This window comes from Schistocerca gregaria, chromosome 2, assembly GCF_023897955.1.
Source record: "Schistocerca gregaria isolate iqSchGreg1 chromosome 2, iqSchGreg1.2, whole genome shotgun sequence".
NCBI lineage: Eukaryota > Metazoa > Arthropoda > Insecta > Orthoptera > Acrididae > Schistocerca > Schistocerca gregaria.
In genome coordinates this window covers 521,968,690-521,982,274 of record NC_064921.1, presented here as the reverse complement: position 1 = coordinate 521,982,274, position 13,585 = coordinate 521,968,690, and the positions used below count along the sequence as shown (strand labels likewise).

The 13,585-nt window shown below is 39.1% G+C and overlaps 1 protein-coding gene across 3 annotated transcripts in view; it reads left to right on the top strand.

Moving 5' to 3' along the window:
* LOC126330069 (E3 SUMO-protein ligase RanBP2-like) overlaps nucleotides 1-13,585 on the top strand; it is a 257,136-nt gene that overhangs the window by 131,197 nt on the left and 112,354 nt on the right. For all 3 annotated transcript variants that reach the window (XM_049996317.1, XM_049996325.1, XM_049996329.1), the window contains exons 13-16: nucleotides 12,125-12,282; nucleotides 12,520-12,914; nucleotides 13,017-13,237; nucleotides 13,355-13,585. In XM_049996317.1, coding sequence (XP_049852274.1) covers nucleotides 12,125-12,282; nucleotides 12,520-12,914; nucleotides 13,017-13,237; nucleotides 13,355-13,585 — 1,005 coding nt within the window. The remainder of the gene's footprint in view (nucleotides 1-12,124; nucleotides 12,283-12,519; nucleotides 12,915-13,016; nucleotides 13,238-13,354) is intronic.

Genomic DNA, 13,585 nt, shown 5'->3' with positions numbered 1-13,585 from the left:
TATTAGACAACGACTTTTTGTTTTTTCTTGTAGCAAAACATTTGACAAACGCCATATGAAGCTGTAGCAATGTTAGAGAGGAAAACTGCTAGGACTTGAGGATTGAAGAAATGTGTACTGTCTTGCTAATCACTTGTCTTTACTGGTTTTATGTATCCTATATTTAATTTTATGTCATACAAAAAAGCAAGTTATTTGCTAATAGGCAATAAAGAGTGAAATTTTCTGAAGAATTCTTATTCTCCCGGTCATAAATAATCCCACCCATTAATAATTGTGTGTGGTTTTTTAAGTGCCTTTAAAAAAAGGGGGGGGGGGGGGGGGGTTGGCGGCTGGATGTCAAATTAGCCGACTGGAAGCAGGAGAGGCACAAGAAGACATTTCAATTTCCATTGTCCTGAATATAGTTTAATGGCATAGATTACAAAAAATGCACATTTGACTTCCTCAGAGCTAAATACAGTGACATGTGATAGAAGAATGCTGCTTGAAGAGGCATGGCACTGCACTTTGACACCTGTAAGACCAAATAGCATGTCCTACATTTCCTCGACATATATGTGTCATATATCTGACTCTTTAGAGGATGTGTGCTACAAAATGAACATATTTTTGAAAAATCGATTTGTTTTTAAATTTTTGGTGTCCTACCTCAAACGTTCGTGGAATACTATCAAGTATTATCGAGATTCGGGAATATTGTTGATCCAGGGATAATGCACAGCCTGAGATCTATTGGGGAGGTGGACAACCTCCACGTGCCCTGTGTTTACGTTAAGAGATGTTGCTGTTTCCTCTTCGTTTGCTCTCACGTCAAATGAAAACAAAATGGATTTCTGTGTCCACGAGCTATCAAGTGAAATAAAATACATTCACGTAATTCCGGTAGGCTGAAATATGTTATTAGGTTCAGATTTAATTTTATTTCCACTTTTCTGACAGTGAAGCATTAAGCGCCTTGCAGAACAATGAAGCTCTTTCTGTTGGTTTTCTAAAGAAATTTGGCTTTTATTAATTTTTTCCATCGAGGCAGTCAATTTATTTTAACTGAAGTTTTTAATTCCACACTACTGGCTAGTTTCAACTATTCGCTGCATTTCAAAAGTGCATGTTTTTATTTTCTAGCCCGTATGGCATTATACCATTATAAAGAACCAAACATGAGAAAATAATACTGCTCCTCCAAGAAAATTTACATCAGAATCTGAACATACGAATCTGCACTTTAAGCCGAATTATGCATTTTAGTATGGTTCACAAAATTTCGATGCTTTTAGAGTATCCTCTTACAGTATGTCTTGTTTCTTTTATGACTTAATACGAGATCTTTTAATGTTTTACACGTACGAACATGCGGGCTTCCTCCCTCGTCGTAACTGCGGAAGTGCGGTGAATCCTGGTATCTGGCGTTCTCTGGCAGCTTCTGAAATGAACGTATTTCTAACAGGTCACGGGAAAATATTGCGAATTGTTGTTTGAAAAGCGTTAATTTCAAAGTAAATTGCCTTCAACGCAAGATGAACTGTGTGTGAGAATGTACGATGAATTTCTTAAATCACAGAGCATTTGACTGTCATTTAAAAATCAACTCTTTGAGGACAACCATTTTGAAAAATTTCGAGTTCAGGAGATCAGACATTTGTCATTGTTAAAAATTTTACTGGCACATTTGTGTGATGTATCTTAAAGTGTAACGTACCCATAAAAGATTAACATTATATGTGAAAGCTTAGCTTCTCTTGCAGCTTATTAATCTTAGAGACCAATATTATATGTGAAAGCTTTGTGTGTGTGTGTGTGTGTGTGTGTGTGTGTGTGTGTGTGTGTGTGTGTGTGTGTGTGTGTGTGTGTTTTTTTTAAAGCAAAACTGTGTGTATTAAATTAAACAATTAACTTTCACTATTTGTGTGTACACGTTACTTAACAGTGATATTGCTATTGGCTGTCTACATCACGAAAATATGCAATGTAAATGTTGCTGCTCATCAAAGATGTTTCCAAAGCGTGTTTTATTATTTTTATTGAGTTTCGTTTTTTAAGGGCCGGGAAATTCTAAGTCAGTGTATAAAACCAGAACCATTCAAAGGATTGATAAGTTTAACAGTTCCGAGGAAAAGTACACTGTCACTTAACACGGAAAAACTATATTTTCATCCAGGAGAAAGTGTATTTTTAACTGGGAAATCCGGGAATTTTTTTCTTGTCCACGTATACACCCTGTAACTGCATCTTTGAGTACATAGACCTATAGTTTCACTCTTAATATATCCCTGAGGCTTTCTTGTGATAAAATTCCATAGCACTACTGGTAAAATGTGGATATAAAGGGCCTGTTGAATGGCTAAACTTCCACAGTGGTATTCATAACTTTGAATATGAGTTATTAAAGGGAATTGTGTAATTCAAGGGAATGTGACCACTCTTAGTGAAGCAGTGTTCAAACAAACAAATATAGTAGCTTTATTGAAAATTTGTATTTAAGGGTTGTGGTCCGGGGAAGCGAGGATTAAAAAAATGTTAGAATTGTGGGTAGACAAAATTTACAGCTTGTCACACCAGAGACAGTTAAACCCATTCGTTGCAATGCAACAAAGGATATCAGGCGCTGGATGATAGTACTAAACATGTTGAACGCCATATGCCCGCTGGTGTGACTTTATAGGAAAGTCCTTTATGAAATGTTTGCAGTACAACCACATTCTGTGAACTTAAAATGTCAAGAATGTGCCAAGAAATCAAAAAATCTGGGATTGCTCTTACGTTTTCTGGGCCAAGACTGACTTCAAGAACATTAAATAGGTGCCCCCAGATTATTTCTCGGGTGGCTTCTTTAGCTGAAGATGAGTATTCGACAAACAAACCCGAGTTGATTACTGCCTGCGTAAGTTAGCTGTCAATGGTGTCAATTAGATTTCCTGACCCCACCTTCCTAACTTGTCCACGGAGGATTTTTACCTGCGCCAACCTAATCTTCATAGATGGTCATTTCACTTAGTTTTTCTGAATGTGACACCAAGGTGAATGGATGGTACTTCTGTAAAGCAATGGGAAATGGTTACAGTGTGTTTGGGAGCGACCTCATCCAGGCTGAAATGATGGGATTCATCTCATTGGTAGAGTTAATAGTCCGCAGTTAACAGTCGTGAAAGAAAACTGTAGTGATGGTTTGATGATGACAGGCAAAATAATAGTATTCAAAAACTCATCTTTCTCTGCAGGAGTCTACAGTGTGGCCCCCGTGGAAATGTACTAGCATGGTGTCTGTCCTCTGTCCTTCAAATGTGTGTTCTGCAAAGATGATGTGCTTGGCGAAAGACTTCGTTGTAATTGCATTGGTTGGGTGTTGTCACTTGGCAGCTGCTGCTTCTTAAACATTCTCTATTACCTCATGATGTATGGTATCAACATTCGTGGTCACTGTCTCTTGCTTACTCAGTCTGCCAGTCGGGCTGCAATAAAATGCTGTATCTCTTCCCACACAACCCGATGTATGAGAGGTGAGGTCATACTGGGGTCCCACAACTGCCATAGGGATAATGTTTGAGTGTGTCATACTTCTTCCACAAAACATTTGTCTGTTACATTTCGTCAGTACACTGGCACCACTTCATGAATTCCTCTTTTGTAGCGACATCCTTTATGGGAACTGATTGGTACATGTCTTCTGCAAATCCTATCATCAAGAGTGAGATTTTGTCAGCTTCTGTCATATTTGGATTCATAGTGTGGCATAGGGCCAAAATATTCTGTTTGTAAGATTATCATTTTCCCATGATTTTGGGCCCTGTTTTTGAACTCTTCTTCCTCTACACGGGCTTGCTGATTTGATTGCCACCAAAGGTTTTTCTCAGGTTGGCCTGGCATTTGTTCCAGCTATTGGGCATATCTTTATTGTTCTCGAACCACTGCTGGGCTGTGCCACCCGGGTAAAAGTACACATTTGCTGTACACATAATTTCATTCCATCTGTTGTAGTTGACAACTTGGTCAAATCATTTCAACTGTTTTGTCGAATTTTGACCGTCTCCAGAAAACATTGATGGATGCCTAATGTGCAGCTAAATTAACACTGTTCTCTAATTTTTAGTTCCTTGCATGGTAAGACTGCACTTGATAGCTGATTAGTGGGATGATTCTCAGTCTGCAATTGGTACACTTTTATTAACAGCACCATATATACAAATGGAGTTCTCATAAAGTATGGTTCTCTGTAACAGCTGGAAAGGATAGCCCATGATCACATAAGAACTGAAACAAAGTACGCAGTACTAATACTGGAGTCTTATCCTGGGTGGCTGTTGGAGCAACATCTGTAGTGCAGTGCAGTGTGGTTCTTTGGGAAGTAGTGCAATGTGTTAAGACGTCGCGTCACAGATATGGCACAGTGTGCTGTGGTGTGATAGTGTACAGCTGAGTGTTCAGGCTGGCCTTGGTGAAACACTGATTGATGAACTGTGAGGTGCAGCTAATGCCTGAATGGAGCTGAGTAAGTTATGGAGTGCTCCGTGCTGAAGTATGAACCGCAACTGAAATAACCAGCAGGCACAAGGATGTCTGTTGAGTGTGATGGGCACTTGATCTCCAAATGGAAATTTGTCCTGAGATAGCTTCGCCACCATTGCTGTAAGCACATGTTACATGTGAGTGTGAGTGTGAGTGGTACCTGCAGGTGACACCTGAGTGATCAGTGTGTCAATAGATTGTTTGTAATTGTTACAGTGTCCACACCATGTGATGCACTTGTCATATTTGTAAATAGTCTCTGAAGGAGAAAAGTGTGCAGACGAAAGATAGTCAAACCCTCAGGGCAAAGTCATTGTGCTGAAAATGTAATGTAGGGGGCGAACACCCAATGTACAGTAGAATCCACTTGTCTCCTGAAAGTATGGACCGTGCGAACAATGTATTGTTAGTATTCCTGTTCCTGCCCGTGTAGGTGACAGCTGTTACAATGCATAATTGAAGCCGTGATGATGCAGGTGTTTCAAAGGACACACACACACACACACACACACACACACACACACACACACACACACACACACACACACACCTGAATAAACAAACATCAAATATTGCAGAATATACGCACATAAGAAATCTCACGAACCTTTAAAAGATGTTAAATACTAAATAATAATTGTGTGAGATCAGTTCTGAACTGGCAACCGACAGCTTACCATCCAGTAATGTCATTGCTCTGCCACAGTGCATGCAGCACTGCTTGCACCAGTATTGTCACCACATTGTATTACCTCAGCATCACTGGAGTAGGGGGATACTAGGTAGTCCACTTTAGACACTATTCTTATTTGTTAATTTTGTACTGGCCTTATCAATTTTTGCAAAATGATACTTAATATTTCAGTGGTTACAAATGTTCCCTGATTACAGGATTTGAAACTGTGGTAAAACGCCGTTTTTACATTCTGGCATTTTACCTTTTTCTGCTTTTTACTTTCATTCTTGTTGGTCCCAGCAGAAGTCGTATTCTCTCAATACAATGATTACCCGCTATTAATGATTGTGTGTTACAACATTTCCCATATTTCAAGTTTTCTTTGGTGGTATCCTTACTGATTAATGCAAAAAGTGCATTGAATTCCTGTTCTAAGTTGGCCTTGGAACAAAGCAGAAAATGCAGACTATACACAAAGTTATCGATTATGTAACGTAGCATTAGCATGGTAAACATCATTTTCATTGTCGACTTGTTGGGTCATGGCCGCCTACATTATAGATTTGCAGTGTTTGGGAGGGTGGGAAAATATACTGAGTCACTGCATTAATAATGATCACAATCTGACGATAGTGTCTCCAGTAGCAATTTGCTGATTGTGTTAAATTACAAAAGCCTTAACTTAATTTCACAGGCATGTATACAAATAGGCATGGCTTTTGAAGATGGGCATCTCTAGAACAGGCTTGCACAAATTGTTGTTACTTCAGCATGAAGTACAGTCATCCGTACTAGGTGCACAGTCTTGGGTGGGTAAGTCCTGATGTCAGATGTAAACAGTTGTGCTTAAAGATGCTTAGTAACATGGCAGTAAATTCCACTCTTTCTCGCCTCTGAACTGAATGTATTATCAATAATAAGTCTTGCATTAGAACAAGGATATCTTTTTTGTGTGGTTTCATGAAAGGTTTTGCTTCCATGTTTTATTTGCACCATTGGACATTATTGGAACAAAGAGGAAAACCTGTGTGTGTGTGTGTGTTATTATGAAGGCAGTGGCTGAGTGCTAACGCGCACAAGTGAAATGCATGTTTGCTTCTTCATTCCGATCATGTCCAATGGTGTAAATAAAACATGGAAGCAAAAGTCTTTAATGAAACCACATTAAAAAGTTATACTTTTCTAATGAGAGAGAACCATAATGAAATTATGGTAAATAAAATGTGACACAGTGACGCTTAAAACGCTAAAGTTGGCAGTTTTCGTAAACAGAGAAAGAGAGGCAGCAAATCGATAGCTTCTTGTGTTTCTTACACTAGCCTGAATTTCTGACTTTCTAGGGTCAGTCTGCTGATAGGTGTAACAAGAGGATTTTACTATACTTAGAACTACCTTCTGAGGGAGAGTCAAAAATTTTCTAGCCTCACAAATAATGACAGAAATTCCATAATACCAATTAATTTTTCAATATAATACACGTGTACACTAATACACTTCTGGGCATACTGAGAACTTCTGCAAACCATTCAAACAAAAGGTCTTTGATTTAGAGTTTAGCCAAGCGTTCACTGCATCATCGTTGTCAAATCTCATCCTTTGAGTTCTTTTTTCAGGTTTGCAAAAAGGAAAAAGTCTGATGGAGCAAAATCTGGAGAATATGGCAGATGACGTAACAATTCAAACTTGCAGTCGTGCAGAGTTTCCAGTGTTGCGAAGTCTTGCACCAGTGCGCTGTCCTGGTGCAAAAGAACTCTGTGTGCCATTTTCCACACCTTTTTGTCTTTCTCTCTTCTCTCAGATGGTGCAGGAGCGTGCAATAGTAGAACACATTGATAGTTACACCCTTTTGCAAGTAATCCACCATAATTACCCCTTCTGCATCCCAGAAGACAGATGCCATCACCTTACTGGCTGATTTTTGCATCTGGCATTTTTTGTGATAGGGGATGAAGGATGTTTCCATTTTTTGACTCAGGATCAAAGTGGTGAACCTGCATCCGCTTCAAATTGGCGGACGATTTCTTCGCAGCTCTGAACACACTCTTATCTGATCTGTATTGAAGTCTTTCGGGACCCACTGAGCTGAAGCTTTTCATATTCCCAAAATATCCACATCAATGTCACGAGCACGCCCGTGGGAAATTCCAAATGTGATTTCAGTGCGCTGCTACATTGTTCAATGTTTCTGCAAAATCATATTGTGGATTGCAGTCACTGTTTCCTCAGTGGCAACGGTGAGAGGCCTTCCACTTCTTGGAGCATCATCCACACTCGTTTTTCCTCGTTTAAAGCCGAACACCAAGTTTTTCACTGTTGCGTAAGATTGGGCACCATCCTTAAGTCCTTAAGTGTGTTTCGCATGTCCTCCGCAATTTCCTCAGGCTTCATTCCTTTCAAATGGAGATACTCAGTCACAGCACGGTTGTTGATTCTCTCAGTATTTGCCATTTTGCTTACACTATGGTATACAATGCATCCTACTGGAAAACTAATGAAGCTGGAGGTGCGAAATTTGACTTGCAAGCTAACAAAGGGTCAGTATAAAACTAGGTGGTATTGTTTGTGTGAGACATTATGGTAACTATCTTGGGCTAGAAACATTTCGACCGCCTCACACATAATTCAAAATTTTGTGCTTGGAAGCCAGTTAATATTTTGTTCTGTGTTACATGAGGTTTCTAATGTTGATACCTCTAACTCCAGTTGTACAAAATCTATATCACATGGTTCCTTCGTTTTGGACCTTTGAAAGAGTTCATTGTATTCAGTAAGACAAAGTTAGTCCACTTCTGTCATACTGCCAAGTACCTCACATTGCCAATAGTGTTCTAATTTTCAATAATTTGCATTATTCTGTCATCGTATCTTAGTGTTTGATAATTTTATCTGTTTTAACACGTACGTTATTTGCTGTTCTGAGAATGTATGCTGTAAGAACACTTTTGGTGTTCTTTTTATGCAAACACTCTCACTGGCTTTGATTCTTCTTTGTTTTTGCCCCTCCTTTCCATGTGTTCAGAGCAATAAAAAGTGCAGTTCAGTAGTCAGAAAAACACTTTAAGGATGCAGTATGATATGATGCTATTGCACCGGTTAAACAAATGCATGATAAAGCATACAACTCTGGTCAGATTATGTAAAGAATACAACATAAATCAAGCTCGGTAAGGATACAACACTGTTGTTGTGGTCTTCAGTCCTGAGACTGGTTTGATGCAGCTCTCCATGCTACTCTATCCTGTGCAAGCTTCTTCATCTCCCAGTACCTACTGCAACCTACATCCTTCTGAATCTGCTTAGTGTACTCATCTCTCGGTCTCCCTCTACGATTTTTACCCTCCACACTGCCCTCCAATGCTAAATTTGTGATCCCTTGATGCCTCAAAACATGTCCTACCAACCGATCCCTTCTTCTAGTCAAGTTGTGCCACAAACTTCTCTTCTCCCCAATCGTATTCAATACCTCCTCATTAGTTACGTGATCTATCCACCTTATCTTCAGTATTCTTCTGTAGCACCACATTTCGAAAGCTTCTATTCTCTTCTTGTCCAAACTAGTTATTGTCCATGTTTCACTTCCATACATGGCTACACTCCATACAAATATTTTCAGAAATGACTTTCTGACACTTAAATCTATATTCGATGTTAACAAATTTCTCTTCTTCAGAAACGCTTTCCTTGCCATTGCCAGTCTACATTTTATATCCTCTCTACTTCGACCATCATCAGTTATTTTACTTCCTAAATAGCAAAACTCCTTTACTACTTTAAGTGTCTCATTTCTTAATCTAATTCCCTCAGCATCACCCAATTTAATTGGACTACATTCCATTATCCTCGTTTTGCTTTTGTTGATGTTCATCTTATATCCTCCTTTCAAGACACTGTCCATTCCGTTCAACTGCTCTTCCAAGTCCTTTGCCGTCTCTGACAGAATTACAATGTCATCGGCGAACCTCAAAGTTTTTACTTCGTCTCCATGAATTTTAATACCTACTCCAAATTTTTCTTTTGTTTCCTTTACTGCTTGCTCAATATACAGATTGAATAACATCGGGGAGAGGCTACAACCCTGTCTCACTCCTTTCCCAACCACTGCTTCCCTTTCATGCCCCTCGACTCTTATGACTGCCATCTGGTTTCTGTACAAATTGTAAATAGCCTTTCGCTCCCTGTATTTTACCCCTGCCACCTTTAGAATTTGAAAAAGAGTATTCCAGTCAACATAGTCAAAAGCTTTCTCTAAGTCTACAAACGCTAGAAACGTAGGTTTGCCTTTTCTTAATCTTTCTTCTAAGATAAGTCGTAAGGTCAGTATTGCCTCACGTGTTCCAACATTTCGACGGAATCCAAACTGATCCTCCCCGAGGTCCGCATCTACCAGTTTTTCCATTCGTCTGTAAAGAATTCGCGTTAGTATTTTGCAGCTGTGACTTATTAAACTGATAGTTCGGTAATTTTCACATCTGTCAGCACCTGCTTTCTTTGGGATTGGAATTATTATATTCTTCTTGAAGTCTGAGGGTATTTCGCCTGTCTCATACATCTTGCTCACCAGCTGGTAGAGTTTTGTCATGACTGGCTCTCCCAAGGCCGTCAGTAGTTCTAATGGAATGTTGTCTACTCTGGGGGCCTTGTTTCGACTCAGGTCTTTCAGTGCTCTGTCAAACTCTTCACGCAGTATCATATCACCCATTTCGTCTTCATCTACATCCTCTTCCATTTCCATAATATTGTCCTCAAGTACATCACCCTTGTATAAACCTTCTATATACTCCTTCCACCTTTCTGCCCTCCCTTCTTTGCTTAGAACTGGGTTGCCATCTGAGCTCTTGATATTCATACACGTGGTTCTCTTCTCTCCAAAGGTCTCTCTAATTTTCCTGCAGGCAGTATCTATCTTACCCCTAGTGAGATAAGCCTCTACAGCCTTACATTTGTCCTCTAGCCATCCCTGTTTAGCCATTTTGCACTTCCTGTCGATCTCATTTTTGAGACGTTTGTATTCCTTTTTGCCTGCTTCATTTACTGCATTTTTATATTTTCTGCTTTCATCAATTAAATTCAATATTTCTTCTGTTACCCAAGGATTTCTAGCAGCCCTCGTCTTTTTACCTACTTTATCCTCTGCTGCCTTCACTACTTCATCCCTCAGAGCTTCCCATTCTTCTACTGTATTTCTTTCCCCTATTCCTGTCAATTGTTCCCTTATGCTCTCCCTGAAACCCTGTACAACCTCTGGCTCTTTCAGTTTATCCAGGTCCCATCTCCTTAAATCCCCACCTTTTTGCAGTTTCTTCGGTTTTAATCTACAGCTCATAACCAATAGATTGTGGTCAGAGTCCACATCTGCCCCTGGAAATGTCTTACAACTTAAAACCTGGTTCCTAAATCTCTGTCTTACCATTATATAATCTATCTGATACCTTTTAGTATCTCCAGGGTTCTTCCACGTATACAATCTTCTTTCATGATTCTTAAACCAAGTGTTACCTATGACTAAGTTGTGCTCTGTACAAAATTCTACTAGGCGGCTTCCTCTTTCATTTCTTAGCCCCAATCCATATTCACCTACTATGTTTCCTTCTCTCCCTTTTCCTACACTCGAATTCCAGTCACCCATTACTATTAAATTTTCGTCTCCCTTCACTATCTGAATAATTTCTTTTATTTCATCGTACATTTCTTCAATTTCTTCATCATCTGCAGAGCTAGTTGGCATATAAACTTGTACTACTGTAGTAGGTGTGGGCTTCGTATCTATCTTGGCCACAATAATGCGTTCACTATGCTGTTTGTAGTAGCTTACCCGCATTCCTATTTTCCTATTCATTATTAAACCTACTCCTGCATTACCCCTATTTGATTTTGTGTTTATAACCCTGTAATCACCTGACCAGAAGTCTTGTTCCTCCTGCCACCGAACTTCACTAATTCCCACTATATCTAACTTTAACCTATCCATTTCCCTTTTTAAATTTTCTAACCTACCTGCCCGATTAAGGGATCTGACATTCCACGCTCCGATCTGTAGAACGCCAGTTTTCTTTCTCCTTATAACGACATCCTCCTGAGTAGTCCCCGCCCGGAAATCCGAATGGGGGACTATTTTACCTCCGGAATATTTTACCCAAGAGGATGCCATCATCATTTAATCATACAGTAAAGCTGCATGTCCTCGGGAAAAATTACGGCTGTAGTTTCCCCTTGCTTTCAGCCGTTCGCAGTACCAGCACAGCAACGCCGTTTTGATACAACACTAATGAACAATAATTAAGAACTGTTTGGAGAAGTAGATTGGATTGACTTCCTTAATTGCTGAACCATATACCTTTTCTATTCTCCCAATAAGTATTTGCAACTGTTTTTTCCCATAATTAGAGTTGGATAATTATTCTACATTACTTTGCTCTGGATAAATAACTGTGTTTGTATGATGGCTGTGACTTTGTGGTGTCATGTTGTTGAGAATGTAAACAAACAATACTACTTTTTTTACATGGCCGTCATCCACAGCAAGCGTAGAAATATTCGTTTTGTAAATAAAAAATGCCTTTTCTTGCTGTGAGAAAAGACTGTTTTTATTTACAAAACGAAAACGATACTTATTGACTCTTTAGTCAATTATCGAATCTGGTGCACCATCAATCTTATTATATACTGTGACTACATCACAACTTAGTGGTTCTTGGACTGTCTTATAGGCTACTAATATTAAATACCAAATTTATATGTGACACTCTTGTTTGCAGATACAACACATTATTCTCTCTCTCTCTCTCTCTCTCTCTCTCTCTCTCTCTCTCTCTCTCTCTCTCTGTCTGTCTGTCTGTCTCTGTGTGTGTGTGTGTGTGTGTGTGTGTGTGTGTGTGTGTGTGTGTGTGTCAATTTCCTTTTGTCATCATTATGTGGTTATTATTATTGAAATAACTTTTTTTTAAGGCAACAAGTATGGCAGCTCGCAGCGAGTGTGCAGCAGATGTTACTGCAATAGAACAACGAGCTGCGTTGTATTGGACATCAGCTCTACCTCTCCTGGAAAGACTCCAGCGAAATCAGACTATTCGAGCACCACATACCAAACTTTTTGAGTATCATGGGTGAGTATTTTAAGTTGCAGCTTGTAAAATAGATTTTTGTGCCATCAGTGTTCATCCTCTCGTGGCACTCTGTAAAGAAATGAATAACGAAAAATTTTGTGGGTTACTTAAATTTTTAATTTCTAGTTCAAAACAGTCATGGTTCTAACATTATTCAGTTTGCTACCTAAAGAAGTTTATTGAAGTTGTGTAAATTCCAGTAACTTAATATTTATATATTTATTTTCATATGTGCAGGAAGGAACTGTCTAGTGCTGAAATCAACACCTTGATTGAAGAAGGCAGATTCTTCCTTGCATGTCAGCTTATGAAGGAAGACAAACACGAAAGAGCATTAGAAGCATTTGAACAATTAAAATCTCCTTATGCTGCTTTTTACCGTGCATTAATATACAAGAAATTAGCTGAAGAGCAGTTTCAGGGTCAGCACAGGGAAATGATTACAAGTGAAATGAGATCACAACATATCATTCTGCTTACCAAGGCTAGGGAATGCTTTTACCTTACATTAGATCGCCTCAAAAGTCCAGGTGTTGATAGCAAACATCCTTTAAATGCAGAGCTTGGTGGTCATATAGAGGAGATAGAAAGTCAGCTACATCACATTGATACGGATGTGTCCAGGAGTGATGGTGAGTTTCATATGTGTGTCTTCGTTTGATGTGTGTTTTGTGCTTGTATAAATAAATAGTTCTCAAGTGTTGAAACCTCTAACAACGCATTTCATTTGGCAGTAAATCGGAATGACATGCTGGATGGTCTTTCTTTAGAAACCGCATCTTCAGAACACTCACCAGTTGATAATGGACATATGTTCATTGGCTATAATGGGACAGTACAGAATTCATTTGCACACATTTCCAGTCGTAACAGGAGTGCAAATCGTCTTAGTAGCACTCCATACAGGAGCAATAACAAATGTGATACATCTGATGCTCAAGAGATTAGGAGAGTGGTAATATACTGATCTATAGCAAATTAAATCAGTCACAAATAGTCAATTGTTGTTAGGATGTGATTTTATGTGGAAGTAAATATGTTTCTCTCTCTCTCTCTCTCTCTCTCTCTCTAGGAAGCTCGTCCGAGCCCAGAGCGTTTAGATGCCCAAATTCGGCAGCTGCTCCACAACAGAGATTCAGTTCTGCAAACAGTAACACAACATTCGAAAGCAGTAATGGAAAGTGTTAAAGTTATTATGGAGGAATTAAAGGACTGCAAGAAAGAGATGAAGGAGAGCAAGGAAGAATTAAGAGGATACAACCAGGAACTAAGGCACAACAAACAAATGATAGAGGAATTAAAG